Source organism: Tetrahymena thermophila (assembly GCF_000189635.1).
Source record: "Tetrahymena thermophila SB210 genomic scaffold scf_8254464, whole genome shotgun sequence".
In the NCBI taxonomy this organism is placed as follows: Eukaryota; Ciliophora; class Oligohymenophorea; order Hymenostomatida; family Tetrahymenidae; genus Tetrahymena; species Tetrahymena thermophila.
The window spans coordinates 195,886-218,987 of record NW_002476241.1 but is presented as its reverse complement, the minus strand read 5'-3'; the positions used below and the strand labels follow the sequence as shown (position 1 = coordinate 218,987).

The following is a 23,102-nucleotide window of genomic DNA, read 5'->3' as shown; positions in this document are numbered from 1 at the left end:
AAGCTTATTTTAAATTTTTGATAGCTTGTTGTAAATATTACATCATGTTATAAATAATTAATTACCTTTAAATTGAAAAATCCTAAATAAATATTTAATATTATTCAAAATCCTCATTAATTCTTTATTATGGCAACTTTAATAAACACAATTTTTTTGATTAAAACTACATTAGAACAAAAAACAGTAAAGAATCTTTCTGAATTAAAGAACCAAAATAATAACTTTTTATTAGATTTTAAATTTATATTTTTAAAAAAATTGCAATTTTGATAAACAAAGGTAATAAATAATAGAGTTTTTGTTTTATTAATTTTATGGATTATATATACTATACTAATATTTATATAAAAGATATTTTATAAATAATTATAATTAATTTTCTAAGCTATCAGAATAGCCTCACAAATTTATTGAAAAAAATAATTAATACTCCAAAATATTTTGATAAAAACATAAATAAAATTAATAATTTACTTTTATCCTCGCAGGGATAGGATTATTATATATATAAAATTTGTTATGTAAGATTGCATAAATTTTAATAAAATTTCAAGATTTTGTTTACAAATATTTTTTTTCCTTTTGTAAAATTAGATGAATGAACATTCCACCTATTTTTAATTAAAATAAAAATATTTTTACTTCTCTATTGGAAATCAAAATTTTAATTAATTTGATCTCTTTCTTTACTTTTCAAAATTACATAAAGGCTGACAATTTTCATATATATTAATTTTAAAATCATGATGATACAATATTTAAAAATATTTTATGTGTAGTTTAATGGTGTTTAGCTTAACTATAACTTATATTAGACTCAAGTAAATCTAATATTTTTAACTATTAAATGTATTATTGGTACTATATATATTATTACTTTAGGAAATAATCTTTTTATTCGAAAATATAATGTGAGTGAGGGAAAGTATTTGTTTGAATAAATCTAATATTAAAGATAAAAGTAAATTAGATAACTTCATATTTTCTTTAATAAATAAAGAGATGTTGATTCGAATAGCAACATAATACTTAATATTGTAATAATAAAGTTAAGTCAATTTTTGATTGGTAGTAATTATCTTATTTGATATAATAAAAATTAATTAATTAAAAAAGAATAATAAAAGCCAAGATTTTGTGAAATTTTAATAGTTTATTTTTACTACTTATCATTCATTTATTATCTTGTATTACAATATTTTATAAATTTAATTAAAAAGATATTTGTTTTAATCAATTTTGTGTGTTAATAGATATTATGCTTAAATATACTTTTTCTCCATAGTTAATAAACCACTATTTTTAATAAAATAAAAAGATAGCTACCATTAAATTTTAACATAATTAAAATAGAAATATCTATAAAATATTTTTTTTTTCAGATAAATCTAAGTTGTTTCTTTGATTTCTTATTTAAAAATTTCAATAAATTTGTTTTGGCTACATGAAGTTACTCTAAAATAATTACTTACAATTAATTTGAAGATATCTATAAAAAAGCAGATTAATATATAGGGTTTTTTACCAAATGTTCTCCCAATTTAGCATGCCTCAAAAGCTAAGAGATACTAAATGACATTAATTATTGAATTTTTTAAATGAAAAAGTTTAGATTTTATTGAAATGACCTATATTGTACACTTATACCTTATATTCCTTTATATAATGCTTGCTCCTCTTTCTACTATAAATAATTTATTTGTGGTAAATTTAAAATAATTAATTGAAATTAAAGATTAATTCTTGATTATCTCTGTAAATTATTTATGGGAATGATTAATTTACCTCCAAACTATTTATATTACTAATTTGGTTCTATTTTTATTTTTCTCATTTTTAAAAAAATCTTCAATTAATAATGAAGTATTTTTGAAATAAAAGTGTTTTATCTCTTATTTTTTATTAAATTTTCAAAATATTTATTTTTCCACAAATAATAAACATACAACATATATTCATAACACGTAAATTTTAGATTTTTCTCATCATTCAATAGCCACTAAAATTTAAACAGAAAAGATCAATTTTTTTGTATAAGAACTTGCATAAAATATTTTATTTCACATACACTCCTATCATAATATGTCAAGTATTCAAATACACTCCTTTTTTTTAGGTAAAAGATATGCTGATTGTTAAAAAAAATAATATTACAAATTCTTGAAATATTTTCAAATTATTATATAAGAAGATATTATTATTACTGCTTGCTTGCTTAAATACCTCCAACAAATTTAGAAATAATTTATTAATTTTCAAAATAAAAAAAATTGATAGAAAAAAAAATAATTAACTTAATATAGAATGCAAGACAGTAATTAGATTGAATAGAAAGGAGAAGATTAGCTACAAAGTGCTAAATTAGAAGAAAATATCTTTAACCGTTCACATTCTTTTCCTCAACATACTTCGACATAAATTGGGTTGTTTTATAACGCTATTAATACTACTCAAAATTCGGCTATTCCATGTAAAGGAGGACTTTTTGAAAAAAATCAAGTTTCATAAGATCCATTTTCTCAAAGTGGTGCAGGAGGACTTTTTCATAATTCAGGAGGACTTTTTCATAATTAAGGAGGACTTTTTGACACGAATCCAGCTTCTAAAGATTCAATTTTTCAAAGTACAGGAAGAAGTTTTGACAAAAATCAAGTCTCTTAAGAAAGTATGTTATTTATTATTAGGTTTATTTTCTGAAATTGTAGATTAAAATGAAAATTAAACATTAAATAAAATTTTTTTTTTCAATAAAAGCTAATAGCTAAAAGCCTAGTTAACAAAGTGAGTAAAATTAAGAAGCAGACAAAGAAGAACACAAATAAGAAATTACTCAAAAAAATAATGAAAGTTAAGAGAAAGAAAAAAAGCAATATTTTTCAAAAAATTGTCCTAGTCATTAAGGATATAATTTATAATTTCTCAGTGTAGATTAAAATTCTAAAAAATACTTACTTTGTCCTCTCTGTATATCAGAAGGTAACGGAGGATAATATATCTATTTAGATTTGATATTTGGCAATGATAAATTGATTAAAAATTTACCAAAAGAAGAATAAGAAAATTCTGAGTTCTTAAAATAAATGTAATATGTATTAGGCGAACAAGATTTCTCCAATTAAGTAAAGTAGAAAATTAATGATAAATTTGAAAATTTAAAAAAGCAAATCATCAGCCAATTAGATATTAAATAAAAAGAAATGCTTAAATAAGCTGAATTACTTGAAAATTATTAAAATAAGATCCAACAGAACTATAATAATTATATCTAAAAAGATAAAATAAAAGAGTTGTTAATAAAGGATTAAAATATCAATTAAGTAGAATAAAAATTAAAAAGCATAATCGATGGTATTTATACTCGCCAAAAGAAATTCTAATAAGAAGTTTAATAAGATATGATCAATTACCAAACTTAAATTAGCGCAATTAATTATGATCAAGTAAGTGATATAAGTAAAAGAATTCTCTAATAAATTAGTGCCATAGAAGTCTTTAAAATTAGTGATTTGAAATCCCTGAGCTAAACAGATTATGAAAATAATATGAGTGTTTACAATGAAGAGCTCTTTAAAACAGATCCTAATAAGTTAACTGCAAGTTAGCTGCTTGTGAGATTATTAAGCAATAAAATGAACAACTGTCCTCCATCATTATTAGAGTAATTTAAGCAATTAATAGCTAAGATTTAGGGTTTTATTGACACCTAAGGAATCAAGATTCCTAAAAATAACAATCTTTTTAAGGTGGACTATAACAAATTTGATGATTCTTAAATTAAACTAATTCAGGATTTATCAGAAAGCTTGTTTTAAGTAATTTAATTTATTATAATTTGATATTAATCTTAATGATTTTTATTTTAGGATTCAAATAATAGCAGCAGTTTCTAACCTAAAAATAATAATAAGGATATCTTAATGGGTTTGATATCAAACAAGTTCAACTAGTGCTCTAAAGAATTCTTAGAATATATTTCATCTTAATTAGATAAAATAAATCCATTTATTAAAAGCTTAGATTTAGATAATAAAGGATATTAGATAAGTGGATCTAAGTTAAATTAAGCTAAACTAGAACAACTTATTGAACTAGTCAAAGATCTTGAGAGAGATGATAAGAAAAAATTTAACTAAATTGAAGAATTTAAGAAGGTACTAGAAAATGAAACAAATAATCTAAGTGTAGAATTTATCAATAATTATAAATTAGTAAGCATACAATACCCAGACATATTAGAAAATTTACTTTTAAAATAAGGAATATTTTAAAAATCAAAATCTCCTATTATGGACTTCAACCGTTTAAATAATCATTAAATGACTAATTTACAAAACTTAGCAAAAAAGATGAATCAATTAAAAGATGATTTTGATTCTCGTTATTTAAATTCAAAATAACCTATTCATTATTAGCAAATTCAATCAGCACATTTTGTTAATTAGATTAAGAGATGTCTAAACATCAAAACTCTAGAATAATAACTAAAACTAGAATAAGAGCAAGAAATAGAAGATTAGAATACAAAATAAAAACTCGAAAGAGCTCTTGAATAATTAGACATCATTTAATAATTACTTGTTAAGTATCCTATTTTTGATCTACGCGAAGACCTCTTTGTTCATAAGTTATAACTAGAGTTTTAACAAGTTTAATTGACAGAAATAAATCCTTTATCTATATAAAAGTCTATATAAAATAACCCTTTATTAGTTTAGAAGAAATCGGTTATGGCTTTAGTTGTAACTAAAAACAGCTTAAATCCAAATTTAAATTATGTATTTAGATGCAAATTGAATAAGAACCTTAACTGTGATGCTATCGCCTTTGGTATTATGCAAGATATTAACACTGAAAAAGAATACTTGTGGAAAGAAAACCTCTGCTTTAAATCTAGCAGAAATGGTTATGGTTTAAACAAAATAATTAATGGATGTAATCTATTTAACGTCAGAGATCAAGTAGATTACATTGAAGTCAGAGTTAACGTAAATAAGAAAATTATGTTATTTGCAGACTATCCTCATTACTAAAATATCAATCAAGCAAATCCTGAAAATTTCTCCAATAATAAAGAATATAAATTTGGTATTTAATTCTATGCTCCTGGAGAGAATTACGAAGTAGAAATTACTGATATTAATGTTGTTTAAGATGACGAATTAGAAACTTTCTTGAGCAAAGATGAAAATGACTTCGAAGATCTTACACCTGAAGAAGAAGAATAAGAATCAGAAAACTCTGAAGATTTTTATTTGCCTCCAGTCAAAATATATGCAGATGAATAGAAAAAATGCTAAGAAGAGAAAATTGATGATTTAAAAGAAGAGAAAATTGATGATTTAAAAGAAGAGAAAATTGATGATTTAAAAGAAGATTAGCCATTACAAGTAAGACCAAACAAAGCCAAAAAGTCTTCAAGAAGAAGAAGAATCAAACTCATTTTTTGAGAAAAAAAATATTTTTTTTATAAAATTATATTTTAAATCATTTAATTTGTTTGTTATTCATTTTATTTATCTGTCATTAATTATAAAAAGTAAATCTTTGATTTAATTATTTCTTTTGGAAATATTTTTTACAAAAAAGAAGTATTAAGAAATTAAAATTAATTATTAAAATAATTTAAGAAAATTATATACTATTTTAATTATACAAACAACGAATAACATCAACACTTAGTTTATATAAAATTTTTTAATTTTGTTTCATTAATTTATTTCTTTATTTCTTTCCCTTCTTCCTAAATAACTCTAATAAAAAAATTATATTTTATTGATTTAATTTTTTAACTATTAAATGTAAATTTATAATTCTAATTTATCAATTAATTTTTCAAGCAAATTATTATTTTAATTACTGTTGATAAATAAATATATTTTAATTTAGCAAAAACAATATCTTCATTCGAAATATAATATTGGTAATTGTTCATTTTATTCATTGCTCTACGTTTTACTTGAAATTAACAACTCAAATATATTTATTATTTTGAGATTTGCAAAAAATTCAATAAATATGAAAAATAATTTATTTAGGTCTTATCATTATAAAAGCATAAAAAAAATTTCTCAAATAAATATGTAGACATTTTATCTTTATTTTATTTTATTTTATTTTTTTTATGCAAATGATTATAGAAAAAATGCATTAGAAAATATTATAAAATACAATGATTATTTTTCCAAAGTTTTTATCACAAATCTGCACCATTTATATTAATTTATCCATCTGCACTCTAATTCATTAAATTTAATAACGTTTAATAAATATAAATAAATAAGCAATTCAAGTTTTACAATAGGAACTTCTTTGTCATTTATCTTAACAAATCCAGGGTTTTCTTAAACCTTCCTAGATGAGGATGAAGGATCTACTCCTAAGCAAGCCTTTTTATTTTAATGTAGAAATAAAATAAATATATAAACTATCTTATACAAACAATTCTATACTCTTGTTCTCTTTAAACAAATATCGTTTTCAATATCAGCGTTTGAAGCTCTATTGACCATCTTTTTCTCAATAAGTTCATCCCAACCCTGCATGCATAATCAATTTAAATAAATATTTATAAATAAAATTAAAAAGCTATTTTAAATATCTTATAAAATTACGCTAATAAAGGCGTGACAACCTTTAACCATATCTGGTGGGGGGAATTCATACTCAGCATAGTTTCTTTATGAGCAAATATTGCTAAGAGCATCAGCAATCTATTTTACAAAAAATGAAATTTATAACAATTTTGTTGCTTCGGCTTTGCTCAAATAAACTCAAGGTATTAAAATAAAGTCTTTACATCTGATTCTTTTCTTGATTCACCAATTTTCTTTAAAACTTCTCTAACAATTGCTTAGCATGAATTGCAATATAATTCTGGTTCTATATGAGTAGGTCTCTTATCTTAAGGATTCTTTTTTTCTTAACAAATTAAAATGAATATTTTCTAATCATTTGATAATAGATGGAGATTATCAATAATAAATTATCAAAAAATAATTACTTGCTTCAACAACTACTAGAGACAATAAACTAGCTAATAACAAACCTAATATTATAATATTTACGCTTCTCATCTAATAAATATTTATAAAATTTAATTCTTAAATCAATTAATTTATTGTTTGTTTTTTAGATATTATTCAAAGATTTTTTATAAATTTAAAAAACAAACAAACCTCCAATCTAAATAACAAGTTGAAAAACAAACAATCTAAATTATATTTTGAATAATTCACACGTAAAAATAAAATAATATATATCTTTTTATCTATTTTTAAAGTTCCTATATTTAGTAATATTTTATTTTAATTATAAGATTCTTAAATAGTTATTATTATTATAATCTAAAAGTAAAAAAATATTTTTCTTCTTTCATTAAATTATAAACATAAAAAATTCAAACCTACTTTTATGATAATAATATTTTTTTGAAATAATCTACAAAATTTAATAAAAATAATTCATTATTTAAAAACTTTAAATAAATTAAATAATAAATTTCAATTATTTATTTTTAAATTAGAACTTAAAATAATAATTAAATCATTTATTTTGTTTGCTAAATTTATTTCAAAAAACTCATTTATTTTAACTAATTATTTTTAATAATCAAAAACCAAAAACGTAAAAAAATATCTTCTCAAATCAGAATTAAATTTATTAAATTGATAGAACTAAGAAAAAGAAACAATATAGAATAAAAGAAATTTTATATCAATTTATTTTATGATAAAATAGATTTACATGATAAATCCAAATAATAATTTTATTTACTTATATTTTTTTAATATATTTCAACAATTTTTCTATTAATTTTATCTAAAATTATTCTTACTTTCACTCTTTGTTATTTTTTATTATAATGGTTTGTGATAGAGGTATCGAATAATTAAAACCATCTAATTATGATTTTTAATGATATTTTTTTGGTATTGTAAGACTTTGATGATAAAAAAATATTCCAAAAAATTTTTTCTATTCATTTTTCACTTTTGACTAGAGCCTTTCTCACTTTTTAAAAACCCCAACAATATTCCTGATTACTACTCAAAATATTTAGCGTTTATATTTTAAATTTTTTTTAATTTTTAATAAATATTAAAACATACAATAATAAATTAATCAAGCCACTAAAACCAAAATTCGTTTTATTATTGTTTTATTAAATTCTATTTTAAATTTTTGTAAAAATGATTATTTTTCTCTAAAATTATTACAAATTAAATTAGAAGACATTAATTATGGAATGAAAATAATATTTGATAAAAATGAAGAGATAGATTTTATGAATGCAAATTAAAAGAATTATTATTTGATTTTTAATGAAAGAGAGCTCTAAAATAAATAAATAAAAATAAGATTTTATTAATTTTAGTTATTATCTTTTCTGGCTAAATAAATTTAATTTATGTGTAATTTTTAGATAACAAAAATACTTACATTTTGTAAAATTTAATTGTCTATGATAAAAATAAAATTGTTTGTTTGATATGAATTTGAAATGTAAACGTATCCATGCAAAATAAATACTTTTTTTTGCTTGATTAAGATGTCTAAAAAATATAAGTAAAGTTAAGTAAAAAATATTCATAAATTATTGGTTCTTAAAGTCTTCAAATTGTTTGCATATATTCAAGTACAAGTGAAAAAATGAGTAAAGATAAGATACACAAACATTTTAATTTACAAATTTACGCAAAATGCATGACTTCAAATATTGATATTAGAAATTGGTTTAGTAAAAGACTTTTTTAACTATTGGTGATAACTGATAAATTAATTAATTAAAATTCAAGTTAATATATATTACTTAAATCCTTCTCTATCACTAGTAAGAAGGTTTATTATAAGATTATTAAATGCAGCTTTTACTTTCACCTTCAAAAAACACTCCTCGATTAAATTAGAATTTAAAAAATTAGAGCTTCAAAGAGATCATAAATGATAAGGTTAGTTAGTTTAAGACTAAGCTCATAAATAGCTTTAATCAGGAGACACTCTAAAAACTTAAAGATTAATAACTTTAATAGTAGCATTTACAATATGACTCTGATTCATAGGCTGATTTAATTGAAAATAGTAAAAATAAAGAAAAAAGTCCTTGCTCTTCATCTCATTCTGTAACTTTGGAAGAAAATTCTTAGATTTTGTAAAAAAATAAAATGAGTTCATATTCTTTTTTGAATCTTTTGCCAGAAGCAAACCCGATTCGAGACAAATCACAAAAGGAAGATTAAATTAAATTTAAAAGCACATAATGCATATTTTAGCTTAAGCAAGATGACGAATTATTAGTTTTGGGATAATAAAATAGTAGGGAGCCTTTACATACGGATTATGAAAATAAACTATAATAGAATAAAACTTAATTGAATGCGAATGAATAGCAAAATTGTTTATCTAAATCATCATCTCAATCCTCAAATCTCTAAGAAAAAAATGAAATTGATGAAAGCTAAGAAAGCCAAAAGGTTTATTAAGAAGAAAAAGAATGTGCTGAGAAGCTAAATAAATAAGTAAAACAAAAGTAAAAAACGAAAGAAAAGAAATAGTCTGAATCAGCAGTGTATGAAAATTTAAAAGGCTAAACAGCTTGTTAATTTTACTAGAATGAGGAATCCCAAAAATCAACAGGTGTAAAGCTGATTTATAAAAAGTAAAATCAGCACATGCTAGTTAATTTATAAAATAGAATTTAAGTTATTAAAGACACTCAAAGTAAGAAATTCATGTTATAGTCTGAACTAAGCAATACAAGAAACGAAAATTTGGTATTTGATAGTTAATTTGAAAGTGGAAATCTGGCTTCTGCTTATATGATAAATGACTAAAAATACAATTTATTAGTTTAATAAGATTTAAACACAAATGGTTATACCTAATGGTTCTATTTTAAAGTTACCAATAAAATTAAGAGCCAAAAAGTCTAGTTCACAATTGGCAATTTTTACAAAAAAGATTCTCTTTTTTAAAAGGGAATGAAGATATCAGTTTTTAGTAAAAAAAAGTTAGAATATTCAGGAATAGGCTGGCATAAATCTGGATTTAACATAAAATACAGTTCATCCACTATATAAAAAGGTGTAAGTTATTTCTCTTCTAATTAAAACGGGAAAGTTTCTTATCTGCTCCAGTTTAAATATGATTTCGAATACGATGAGGATGAAACCTATTTTGCATACAGTGTACCATATACTTACTCATAGTTGTAAAAATATCTTAACAGTATTTTATCTTAAAATTATACTTTTTTCTCAATGCGCTCCCTATGCAACACACTTCTTGGAAACCAGCTTTTCCTCATAACAATAACAAACCCTATTACTAAATAAAATCAAGATCTTCAAAAAAAGGCTATTTTTATTACTTGTAGAGTTCACCCTGGAGAAACAATATCCAGCTATGTTTTAGAAGGGCTAATTAATTATTTGCTGAGGTATTTTATTAGTTTAATTTTTGAATTTATCTGAGTTATTTGACAGTTTTCATAGGATAAATTAAAGTTTTTAAAAAAATTTCATAAAAATTAAGAATTTAATTTTAATATTTTAAAAGGAAAATTTATTAAATTTTCTTTGTTTTTTTCAAGAAGAATGATTTTAAATTATATTTTTATTTAAAGTATAATAAAAATTAATCAGTTTTTAGAAATCAAAATTAAAAATATTATTTAATTAAACCTAATTTTTTATATTAATTTAGTGATTCAGAAGAAGCTTATTAATTGAGAGAGTAATTTATATTTAAAATAGTTCCCATGCTCAATCCAGATGGAGTTATTCATGGGAATTACAGATGTTCTTTAGCAGGATGCGATTTAAATAGAAGGTGGAGATTCCCAATTAAAAATGTTCACCCTGAGATATACTATACAAAGAGAGCAATATATGAATTAAATGAAAATTATCCACTTATACTTTATTGTGATCTGCATGGCCATTCTCGGAAAAAGGACTTTTTCCTTTATGGCTGTGAAGAAAGAAATGATTTTTATTCAGTAAATTTTATCTTTTGAAGAAAAAATTCTTATTTGTTTTTTAAAAAAGGTTAGGGAGTTTCCATTCATTTTAAGCAAGATTAATCCATTTTTTGATTTCAAAAGCTGTGATTTTAGGATTTATAAGAGCAAGGAGTCTACTTCTAGATAGACTTTATTTAGAGACCTTAACATTGAAAATATATTTACTATAGAAACATCTTTTTGTGGACCTTCTAGCCTTTTGATACATTTTAATATTGAGGATTTAAAGCAAATAGGAGCGTCGTTAGCTAAATCAATTTTATGCAGATTCTCAAATGAAAAAGAAGAATGCCTTAAAAAAAATAATATCAACCTTTAAGATTTGCAGGAATTAATTTAAAATAATAAAAATTAAGATGATTGTGAAAGTGATGGATCAGATAGCTAGCCTAGTTGTGATAATTTAGATGAAAAAGAACTTGTTTAACTTTTGCCTACAAATGATGAATAATAGTCTAATAAAAAGAAAAGGAAGCGCGTAGCAAGTTCTTATTAAAATAGGATTGTTATTACAAAATATTTTTCAAAATCCCCAATTAGAGAGAAAGAGAGAAAAGAAGAAAAAGCTATTTCTTAAGATCTGAAGGAATTAAAAAAGTAACCAAGTAGGCCTTTAACTTAAATTTCAGGCAAACAAACTCTACTTAAAACATAATAAGATATTTTAGAAACTGATACCTCACCTAAAATATATAATTTTATTAACACTTAATCTAGAAAAACTCCAATTAAGTGCCATCCAGCAGATAACTACCAAATTATTAATACTAATATTTAATAGCAAATTAATTCAGTAAACGAATTTACTCCTTTATCAGCAAATTTACCTAATAAACAAAAATTAATACTCTATCAAAACGAGAAAAATTAATTTTAAAAAAATTAAATTTTATGTCAACACAAGCTTTAGCAATAAAAGGAAATTGCAGAAGATAAATAAAGGCAGAATTAAGAAGATTCAATATAAAAGAATTTTGAGGGTATTTCAAGAAATACAAACTATTTTTAAAAATAAAATTTTAGAAAAAGTTAAACTCCTCAGCCACCATTTAGGAGCCAAACATCAAATAATACAATATATAGAAATGAAAGTGATAAAAAAAGCACAATTCCTGAAGATATTATGACCAAAACGAATCCAAGATTTTATTCCAAATTTCAAAAGGAAGGACAATATGAAAATTTATTAGAAAATAATTAAGCTGAAAATGAATTTGTTGAAAATAATAACTAATCAGAGATAAATTAGATAAAAGAATCCATTCAGCCATAGTAACTTTTAGCTAACAAAACAAGTGATGGCTAATCTACTCTAGTTGCAACAGTATATAGTAGTAATCCTAAAAATTAAACAAAAAATTCTTACATGCACTTCTTAAATTCAAATGCAAAATTAGACTATTTCTAGTAAGGCTTTGCAGCAGAGTTTTAACAAACTACTTAATTTTTAAACAATAACAATTAATATAAAAATAGAACAAACTAATTCTTAACTGGATATAAACTATCTAATTTGTAAAGATACATTTAGCAGCATTAATAAAATATAGCAGTTAAAAAAATAAAGACTGTTATGTCGTAGAATAGTCCAAGTCCAAATCAACGTTTACTTAACAGACAAATAACATCAGCTTAGATCAAGTCTGATCAAAAAAAATAAAACTCATTACGAACTGAACCTGAATTATTTTTATCAAATAATTTCCAAAATGGGAAATTACAAACTGAACAACAAGACTTTGATTAACTTTATGAATTAAATCCCAGTCTAAATAACTATTTATTTTAGTAAGAATAACTTCTAAATAGTTAAAATTAAAATAAAAATAATAAAACACCTGATCGAATCATTCAAGATAGCTAAAATTAACAAAATGCATCAAATCAGTTTAAAAATAAACAAAATCTATTGAATGAAACTTAACACAGTAGAATGGCTTAAACTAGCTACTTAAAATAAAGGAACTATGAATAATAGCAAGCCTATGATGTAAACAGGAAAGAAATATTGAATAAAAAGCCAAAAGAATAATAAAATACATAAGATCAAATGTATAATTTTGCATTCGTCAATAGCAACTTAAACATATTTAGTAACCAAATAGTTTAAAATCAATTAAATAATACCTAAAACAAAACAAATAATAATATTTTTTATTAAACAACAAGTAATTTTGCAAACAATAATTATACCTAATTAAACTATCAACCTGAAAAACCCAAATTCTTAGTGAAGGATACTGAAAGAGTATCTCCATTTAGAATGATCTCTTAAGATCAAACTATCAACAATTTTCAAATTAAAAGTTTATAATCTAACTATTCAAATTAAAAGTAATAAATTTTACAATAAAAGCAGGCAAATATTTAAAGCAAAAAACTAAACTAAACGTAAATAATAGAAAAAGATATAAACACAGCCGAACACCTGCTTAATTAAAAACTCTAAAATAAATATGAAATAGTCTATAGTCGCAAGAGATCATTTACAAATGTTTAAGCTAAATTAAATTAACAATAGCAAGAATGACAAAATAAGTAAACATTAACTTACTTTTTTAATAAAGTAATAACTAATAATATAATATTTAATCAAACAATTTCAAATCTAATTATAGTAAATTATCATAAATTATATTACTTTCAAATTATAATTTCTGAACTATTATTCCTATTGTATAAACTTTACTTAATTTTAATTTTAAGCAGAAGAATACTATAATTAATTTATTTAAAAATAATAATAAATATATATTTATTTTCTACTTTAAAAATTTTCAAGTAAATTCAATAATTTTACTGATTGTTAATCTGCTTTTTTATGGATAGTTATTTATTTGAAAAGAAATAAATTTACTTATAATTTTAAAAAATAATATTAAAAATATGGATTGTTGATATCAGGAAATATACTTTTTAGTAAATTGTTTTATACTTAATATATATTTAATTCTTAAATATATTTTAAAGCACATAATTTGGAAGATAATTTCAGAAGTTAGCATTTTTACTCATCATTTTCATATATTAAAATTAAAGAAAAATCTTTTTAAATATCATAATATTAATTGAATTAAAATGAATCCTTTTGCCTATTTATCTTAGTCCTTTATTATTTTAATTAATTTTATTTTTTTATTGCAATATCTATTGCTGTAATTCTTGTTTTCAATTATAACTCCCATTTAATATAAATTAATTATTTTTTTAGAAACATATTTTTAAATTAGGTTTTTAACTTAAATTTATTTATTATATTAAAAATTAATAAAGTTTAATATTTTTATAAGAATTAGTTATTTAAATCAATTAAAAATTGTTTTTTTTGGTAAATAATTTATACAATTTTCAAAATAATACTTGAATAGAATTAATTGAGAGATGTGTATTTTAATTTAATAATTTTTTTGATTGATTCTTTTTAAGTATAGATTTAAAATTATTTGTACCGCTTTTGTTTTATTCATAAATAAACACATAAAACCTGTCTGTTAAGTATTTACTTTAAAAAAAAATAAAAATAGTATTTGTAAAATTAAAAATTTTCTTTTTCAGCTCATTCAAACATACTTTATAATTGATGATTTTATTAATAACTATTTTTAATCTATCATAAAAAAGATGTAAACATATAAATTTTAATAATATAAAAATATTTATAATTTTTAAATTCTTATTATTTTAATAAATAATTTTATCAAAAAACAATTTCATAAATTTGTAATTCAATAATAAAGTTTTTATTCATTTTTATTGAAAACATTTTATTTGCTAATGAATTATGAAAAAATTTGTTGAAATTTCTTTAAATATATTTTTTGTTCAAAAAAAGAAACTTAAATAATATTGCAGATAAATAAAAGAAAGAAGTTTGAGTTTTATTAATGTAAATCAAAGAGAAAATTTTGTTTTCAATAATAATTGAAATATGAATTGCTTTTATTCTTAGAAATGCTATTAAACAGATTAAGTGTTTATTAATTTATTTATTTTGTTTCTTTATTGGTAATAATAGATAATAATTAAATAATTTCAAACTAAGAATTTAAAAGAAAGAAATTTATAAAAAAAACAATATTCAAAAGAAAGAAATAAAGCATAAATGAGCGATAAGAACGAAGAAGATGTAAATTATTTTAAGCAATCTTGTTAATTAAATGTTTTAAACATGAAGCCTACCTTCCTGCTAAATGAATAACTTTCATTTCTTTTTATTTAAAAAATAGAAGAAAAACAATCTCTAAAACTTGCCAATTAGAGCTTATTTAGATTAAACTGTGGTCCCTTTACTCTTATAGAGTTTGACTGAATTAGTTAGAGAAAGGTAAACATTTTTATCAATTATCCATAATTAGAATATTAAACAATTAAACAATTGCGATTAGTTTAATCAATTTTTTTCATTTTGAAAATAGACCTGCCAATCCAATTGAATTCGTCGCTTAATATTTATTAGCTAACAATCCTGAAAATGCATAAGCTCAGGAGAAAAAGTGAAAAAGTAAATCATTTTAAGCTTTTTTCAATTTAAACTAGATTATAAATTTAGTTATATTGTACAATTTTATTAAATAAAGCCTTAATGTATCGTTCTCTTCAAAGTTATTTTTACTTGAGTAATTTATAGTTGGTATAAAGATTTTGCAAGCTCATAAAGATTTATATAAAAAAAGCAACGAATTTTTAGTATAAACAAAAGCTATAAAATAGATAAAATAAAATGAATAAGATATAAGGAAAAGTTCTCAGCGCTTGTTACATCTTTTATTATAAGCTTATAAATTGATTCATAAATTATAGCTTTCATCCAACATCTATAATATTATCTAAAATTGTTAAATGTACTAAAAATCTCAATTTACGTGTGTGTATAGGTTTGCATTTATTACTAACTTTAAGATGCTCACAATTTGATTCATATTAATTTTATTAAAATATTCATATAAAATATTAGAATAGCATTAAAAATATTTCTTTTAAATTAAGTAGTAAATCCATTTATAAATATTTATTTTACATCTTTACTTTAAATTAAATTTGAAAAATAATTTATTTTACTTTTTGAAGTATGAATTGAATAAAATACAGATCAAATTGTCTGCTTTAAACATTTTTATTCATTACTAAATCTAAACAGTATTTTAGCTTTAAACAATTGTTTTTTTTTCAGATATTAAGTTTTTTTTAAGTTAAATTACTAATAAAGAAAAAAAATATTTTTTTAAGTTATTTTTTTTTAATTAAATTTAAATAAAATAAAATTTTAATTAATAATAACTAGAAAGAGAGGTATTGAAAAAAAAATTATTATTATTTTTAAACAGAATTTTTGTCAGTATTTTCATAAAATTTTAAAAATTTTATTTAATATTAAAAGAATGTTTAATGCTACTTTTTTAGATTAATTATTTATAAAATATTTGACCATAATATCTGCATAAACAATTTAATTTATTAAAAATCTTTCAATTTAATTTTTTGAATTTTTATGATACTTTATAATTATTTTATATTACAAATTGCTTTTATTGTTTTTTTCACTATTTTTAAACATAAAAATTGTATTTGAATATAATTTTATAATTTCTTTTATTGATTTGTTATAAAAAAACTATCGTGGAATTATAATAGGTAATATAGATCATTCTCTGTTAAATGAATATTATAGAATAATAATTTAGCTTTAAATTTTTAGACTAATGGAAGTGATTTTTATCTCAAATATTTGAAATCTTCAGACAATACAAAAATATTAAAGTTAATTATAAAGTGAGTATTATATACATTTTTATACTATTTCATATTAATTATTCCATCGATTTTAGTTAATAAATCTATTATTTATCAACTCTACCTAACTTATAGCTTAGTTGGAAAGTAGGTAGGTATTTACTTATCTTATTATCAATCGACAAGAACTTTCAGCTGAACAAAAATCATTAATTTATTTATTTAAATTATACTATAATCATTTATTTGAAGCTTATTCCTATATTTTTTTTAAGAATTCATCTTTTTAAATTGCATACTCATCTGTTAAAACTCTTGCTAAGCTTAAATAACCATCCATATCACCACTACGAACAAGATTTCCTAGTTAAAAAAATATAAAATAAAGATTAGAATATAGTTCTAATTTATTTGTAAAATAAATCATTTTTAATCTATAATTGTATGAAATAAACCTGCATCACAATTCAGTGGTGAGTCAGCATTTGGGTTACTCATTAATTATTGCACTGCTCTACAAAGAGCTTCCAAAGTCCAATAAGGAGACCATTCATCCTTTACGACATTCAAACTAAATTAATTAGAAATTATTAAACTCTTAAAGAAAAACTTAAATTTAATTGCTAACCATATCTCTCCTGTTTCCCAATGTATATTAGGATGGAATATTCTTGTCTTAAATATCACTTAAGGAGCTTATATTGGATAGTTTGAAGGTAAATTTATGCCTAATTCAAATATTCCATCTGAATATGGTGAATCTTCAGGTCCAACAATAAAAGCCTTCCACTTAAAAATATCATTTTCATCAAAAAGTAGAACAAAATTTTCCTTTTCTTTCAACTTTGCTGCTTCATTTGCTTCTTTTAATATTCTTGATTTATTCATATTGCCTTTTCGACTGGTTTACTTGTTTAGAAGAAGTATTTGCTTGTAGTATCTTACTATAAAAATAAATATATAATATTAACAAAAAAATTTTTTTAATTTAGAAAATTAAATATTAAAAAAACTTTTAGAGTTATCAAAACTAAATATTATTATAACACATTATTGCTCAGAAATTCTTTAATTATCTAAAAACCAAAACATTAGCACACACAACTCTTAAAAATAATCAACTGAAATATTATATTTAATTATTCTAAATTTATAAAATGTAAATCTTCTTTTCTAAATTTATTTTATTTAAAATTTTATTTACAAAATGTAAAATTGAAATTTTTAGAATATTGATCATATAAAAATTATAGCAAATTTATTTTCAATAAATTACAATATATTATAAATTGGTGAGCTTATTAAATTTAAAATCAATTTTTCTAATATTTTGTTTTTCTGAAAAGAGTTTATTTTGTAAAAATTTTCTTCTTAACTTTTTTTTTGAAATATATTTATTTTATTTTGATTTTTACAATTAAAAATGAGAGCATTTAGAACTCAAGTAAAATTTAAATCATTGAAGCAATCTTAAAATATTCATCAATTAAATATAAAATTTAAAGTAAACAAAATTAGGAGCAGTAATAAACAGAAATATAATTTTTTTGGGGATACAGAAATATTAATGAAAACATTACTCGATTTAGTGTTGAAGAAAAATAAAAATTTATAAATTTATATTTCATAGAATAGTAGATCTTCTAAGATCACATCTAGCAGACGGTTAATAAGAAACTAAATATCTTTCTTACTCTTTTTAAATATTTTGAATTCCTTGTTCGTTTACTTCAGATATTTCATTTTTGCTAAAGATAGCTTAGTGATTGAACGAAAAAGCTTCCATATTTTCTGAAACAATATCTATCTATTTATCTTATGAAGTTTCATTTTTCTCTTCACTCAAAAATTTATCTTTAATATATACTTATTTTTTACTTGAGGGTATGCTCTAATCTGATTATATATCTATTTTGATGTTATTTGAAAATGAGCGAAAATTTCTCATTGTAGATTTATTATATAGATTATTAAATTGTAGCTTTGTTCCAGCTCCAACTGTGCTTTCATCAAATAAATTAATATCCAAAAGTTGGACCAGCTTATCGTCTAGCATCTAAATTAATTTCAAATCAATTTTCGATTACTTATCTTTATTTTTATTAATGTTATTAAAAGCTACTTATGCTTCTTTTGCTTTCTCATTAAATGATCTATTTTAAACAGAGAGAATGTTAAATTGCCTCCTTATATTTTTATTTTTGCTGTTTAAGTTATAAATAGAAAACTAATCTTCTAAGCTGTTTAATTTATTTTTCTAATTTAATTAATATTAACTTTTTCTAAGTAAATCAGCTTATTAATCTCCTTATTTCATTTGTTTTACAAGCTAATAGTCAATACTTGGTTTAGGAATAAAATCAAACAATTTAATTTATTGATCGCTCAGGAGGACAGTTTTAAGCTTTTCTAATTCTATGATCTTATTAATAATAAAACAAATGTCTATATAATTCAAAACTTACTAAGATCCATAATCAATCATTTCTAATGTTTATGATTTGTAAGATTTAAAGCAATTAAAGTAAAAAAGAAAGTATTCTTTAGTACTTATCTACACTTCGCTGAGTTAAGTTTTAATCATGTCTAAGATACTGCTATCGTTTGCTTTATTTGATGCTTGCTTTTGATCTTTATATTTACTTATTTCATTTGTTGAAGTTTTTTTAGTTTACAGTTCTTATTTTTTATTTGTAATACTTTAAGATTTCTTTTTGCACAGAATTTGAGATACAAGTGATTTTTTCTAATTTAATTATTCTTATGATTTTCTTTTGTTATCTTACTCTTCCTTTTTATTTGAAGGACTATTATCACCTCCACCAATTTAATTATTAATTTCTGTACTACCAAAAATTTCTTTGCTTATTTGAAAAGTCGAATTAAAAAGTTTTCTATTTAGCTACATTTACGAATACGGTTAAGCTATTATACAACCAATCATAAAAAGAACATTAAAAATTCCACCTACTTAAGAAAAAGCTTCTGATATTTTTAAATATTTTCTAAGATATTTTTATTCTTTATTTTTCTCTAAGTAAAGACTTATTTGATAAATTGAGAAATCTTTTTTACTAGACATCATCATACGCTCGCTGCTGAACAGTAAAGAATTTTAGGTTTTAACATCATCAAAAATTAAACCTTAATTGTCTTCAACATAAGTTTTAATATAAAGCAAATTGATATTTTGCAAAAAATCAATATTTGTTTCCCAAAAATAGGTTGCACCAATAGAGTTAAATGGTTATTTATTGTTGCTAACTTAAACTACTTATGTAGTATAGTATACTTGTAATAATGTTTTAGATAAAATTTAATCTCTTTATGTTTTTTCCATGCATTTTATTTTATTTTAAGGATCTTAATCATCACAAGGAATTACATTAATTTAAATAACAGAAAAGATATCCATTTCAAATTATCCAACTAAGTAAAAATCATCTATGTTTTTAAAGCAGTACATCTTTTGATATGGAAGGTTTAAGAAATAATCTTTGGCATTTTCAACTTAGAAGCTCTTTTCTGTGCATAATTCCATTTCAATAGCCTTATTATAAAATTGAGCAGTACCTTCTGATCCATCTGGATTAATTGTAGGCAGCTTATAAAGAAAGTTTCCTTCGATTCGGTATATTGTTTCATCATATATTGGATTAAATGTTGAATCAAGGAGAGTAACCATAAACGAAAAATTATTTGTTGTTAAATTGTATCTTGAGGGGTTAGAAACAATTTACTGCTCATAAATCACTGAAGGATTTGTTTTGTAAATCATTTCTTATATAGAAGATAGAAAAAGAAGAGAAAGGAGCGTTACAATAATAACTGTAATGAATCCACCAAATCTTGTCTTGTGCTTGTTCTATTAATTAAACATGATGTTTATTCCAACACCAAAAATATCAATTTTTTCTAATGCAGTTAACATTTTTAGTTTTTTTCTTCTTTTTTTTATAGCTTTTTTATATTCTAATATATTTTCTACAAAATATAATTAATTACAAAATTTGATAATTTTAAATTTTCTTATTAGATCTTCAGCAAAAAAATCTAATTTGATTAGAAAAACAATAATAATTTTTACAATATAATAAAACCCCTAAATAATGTAAATTATTGTAAAAAGGATACTTCCCAATTTTCTTATTTTGTTTGTTGCGTTAAGTTAATAATATTTTGTGTGATTGCTGTGTTTAAATTACACAAGTAAAATCATAAAAAATATATAGATAAATATTTAAGATTCTATTGAGTGCAGCATATAAGTGAATTTAGTTAGATTATTTGTAAGCAAGTGAAAAGATATTTACTTACAGATATTAAAATATTAAAAAAAAATAATTATCTGGAAAATTAATAAATAAGATAATCTTCATTTTTATCGCAATGAACAATGCTAAAAAAATTTAATAATATAATAAATAATCAACAATCAAAAACAAGGTAATATGGTTTAATAACTATCAGCCATATTATTTTGCTTCTAAAAAAAATATATTTTAGAAAAATTCATTCAGTAAAAAAATTCTTCCTATCTGTAATGAGATCAATTAAAAATAAAATTGATATCTGTAAGTTTTATTTTCTAAATTTATTTATCAAATTTAATTTATTGTTTTTTAAAAACTATTTACTTTTTTATTTGTTTGTTTTAAATATAAGTAAATTAATTAATTTATTTAATAAAATAAATGAAATTTATTAATTCATAAAAAGGATAATTAATAATAAGAAATTCATTAAAGCACTAAAATATAAATAAATAGAATAATGAATACTAATATCATCTATACTTAAAAAATTTTAATCTATTTTTTAATTCATTAGAAAAATTAGATTCATTCAAATTATTTTTACATTTTTTTATAAAGAATTTTGCTCATTTATTTATTTTTAATCTAAAGAATATAAAATCAATGTATTCTTTGATATTTTATTATTTTTATAGATATAAAAATATTTTAATAAAGTAATTAATTAAAACATAAACTAAAAATAAAAGTTAAAATAATAATAATTTTTATGAAATATATGTCTATCATTATTAATTGATAAATTTTCTTTTAAAAGAATGATTATTTCTTAATTTCAAGTTTCGTAATTATAATTAATTATGTAAAATTTTTGTATTTTTTCTAGAAAAATGAAAAAAATTTTTAGATTAATGATTTATATTCTACAATCAAAAAGTAATTTAAAATTAAATAAAAAATCTACAATCAATTATCAATCAGAAAGGCTTAATTAATGTAAATGAACTTTCTCTTTTTAGTCTTACACCCTTAATCTAGATATTTTTAACAAAAAAATACATCTACTTATTTTTTTCATTGATTCAAAAAAATCTTCTTGATATTAAAAACTTTCCTCAGTTTAATAATTTAAAATTATCTAAATTTTTTAATTAATATAAACTCAATAAAATTTATATTTTTAAAATTGTTTACCTTACTACTTAATACTGTCTTGTTTCTTAAATAATTAATATAAATTCTTAATAAATAATATTACTTAAAATTGATCTTAATCAAGAGAATTTACTAGAAAGTTTTCAATAAATTAATTTCTTAATTTATCAATTTTCTTTTATTTTTATTTCACTGATAATCTTGCATTTTTTTATAAGATGTTATTTTTTATCCATCAAAATCATTCTTCATCATATAAATTACAGTTATTTTATTTAATTTTATAAAATAAGAATTAAATCTAACAATTTCTATTGAAAAAATAAGAAAATTAAATAAAAAAAAATGATTTTTAAATTTAATTATAATATATATTTTTAAAGGAAGAAAATATATTCTATAATTAATTTCTCAATTTATTTTTAAATGTATAATTCTCAAAATTATTCCTTTTTAATTAGCTAATTAAGTGTAATTTTTAAAAAGCATCAGCAAAATTGCACTTTTGGATACAATTTATATTTTATTTATTATTTTAAAAATAGTTTAATTTATTAGAAAAGTTTATTTCTCAATAAATTACAATAAATATGAATAACATTTCATAAAAACATGATAAATTGTTTAGTTGATTAAATATGAAATTAAGTTTTGGAAATTTAATTTGTTTGAAAGAATTTACTAAACAGACAGTTTCTTCTTTGCCTTAATTTTTCGGAAATTGATTTGTTTTTATTATAAAAAAGGAAAGAATTTAGAATAAAATTAAAATTAAATTATTGATTGGAATTAATCTTAAAATATCCACACAATTAATATATAATTATGGTTAACAAAGTCAATAGCAGTAATAAACAGAAATAATAAAAATATTACTTAATTAATATATTTATATTGCTTTTCAAAAATTTTAGGATCACATCTTGGAGATGGTAAAT

General features: G+C 20.9%; 6 protein-coding genes across 6 annotated transcripts; 3 read left to right on the top strand and 3 right to left on the bottom strand. All coding sequences in view use genetic code 6, as the record gives it.

Moving 5' to 3' along the window:
* Positions 1–2,307: 2,307 nt before the first annotated feature.
* TTHERM_00579030 (hypothetical protein) lies at positions 2,308–5,450 on the top strand (the record flags this gene model as incomplete). The annotated part of the gene is made up of 3 exons (XM_001022904.1): positions 2,308–2,668; positions 2,758–3,815; positions 3,867–5,450. The coding sequence occupies 3 exons, from the start codon at positions 2,308–2,310 to the stop codon at positions 5,448–5,450; spliced, it is 3,003 nt and encodes a 1,000-aa protein (XP_001022904.1).
* Positions 5,451–6,196: 746 nt separating this feature from the next.
* Positions 6,197–7,076, bottom strand: TTHERM_00579020 (saposin-like type B, region 1 protein; the record flags this gene model as incomplete). Its single annotated transcript, XM_001022903.1, has 6 exons — positions 6,197–6,238; positions 6,300–6,389; positions 6,453–6,539; positions 6,615–6,713; positions 6,800–6,921; positions 7,004–7,076. The coding sequence occupies 6 exons, from the start codon at positions 7,074–7,076 to the stop codon at positions 6,197–6,199; spliced, it is 513 nt and encodes a 170-aa protein (XP_001022903.1).
* A 1,734-nt stretch (positions 7,077–8,810) lies between these two features.
* TTHERM_00579010 (zinc carboxypeptidase family protein) lies at positions 8,811–13,553 on the top strand (the record flags this gene model as incomplete). The annotated part of the gene is made up of 3 exons (XM_001022902.3): positions 8,811–10,438; positions 10,705–10,999; positions 11,049–13,553. Exons 1-3 carry the CDS (start codon positions 8,862–8,864, stop codon positions 13,551–13,553), a joined length of 4,377 nt encoding a protein of 1,458 aa, XP_001022902.1. The 5' UTR covers positions 8,811–8,861.
* Positions 13,554–15,125: 1,572 nt separating this feature from the next.
* Positions 15,126–15,520, top strand: TTHERM_00579000 (Dpy-30 motif protein; the record flags this gene model as incomplete). The annotated part of the gene is made up of 3 exons (XM_001022901.2): positions 15,126–15,149; positions 15,250–15,347; positions 15,439–15,520. 3 exons carry the CDS (start codon positions 15,126–15,128, stop codon positions 15,518–15,520), a joined length of 204 nt encoding a protein of 67 aa, XP_001022901.2.
* A 1,471-nt stretch (positions 15,521–16,991) lies between these two features.
* Positions 16,992–17,641, bottom strand: TTHERM_000578999 (ubiquitin-conjugating enzyme; the record flags this gene model as incomplete). Its single annotated transcript, XM_012799498.1, has 3 exons — positions 16,992–17,116; positions 17,209–17,324; positions 17,382–17,641. The coding sequence occupies 3 exons, from the start codon at positions 17,639–17,641 to the stop codon at positions 16,992–16,994; spliced, it is 501 nt and encodes a 166-aa protein (XP_012654952.1).
* Positions 17,642–18,377: 736 nt separating this feature from the next.
* Positions 18,378–20,783, bottom strand: TTHERM_00578990 (ubiquitin-conjugating enzyme family protein; the record flags this gene model as incomplete). Its single annotated transcript, XM_001022900.3, has 1 exon — positions 18,378–20,783. Exon 1 carries the CDS (start codon positions 20,682–20,684, stop codon positions 18,378–18,380), a length of 2,307 nt encoding a protein of 768 aa, XP_001022900.2. The 5' UTR covers positions 20,685–20,783.
* Positions 20,784–23,102: the final 2,319 nt, after the last annotated feature.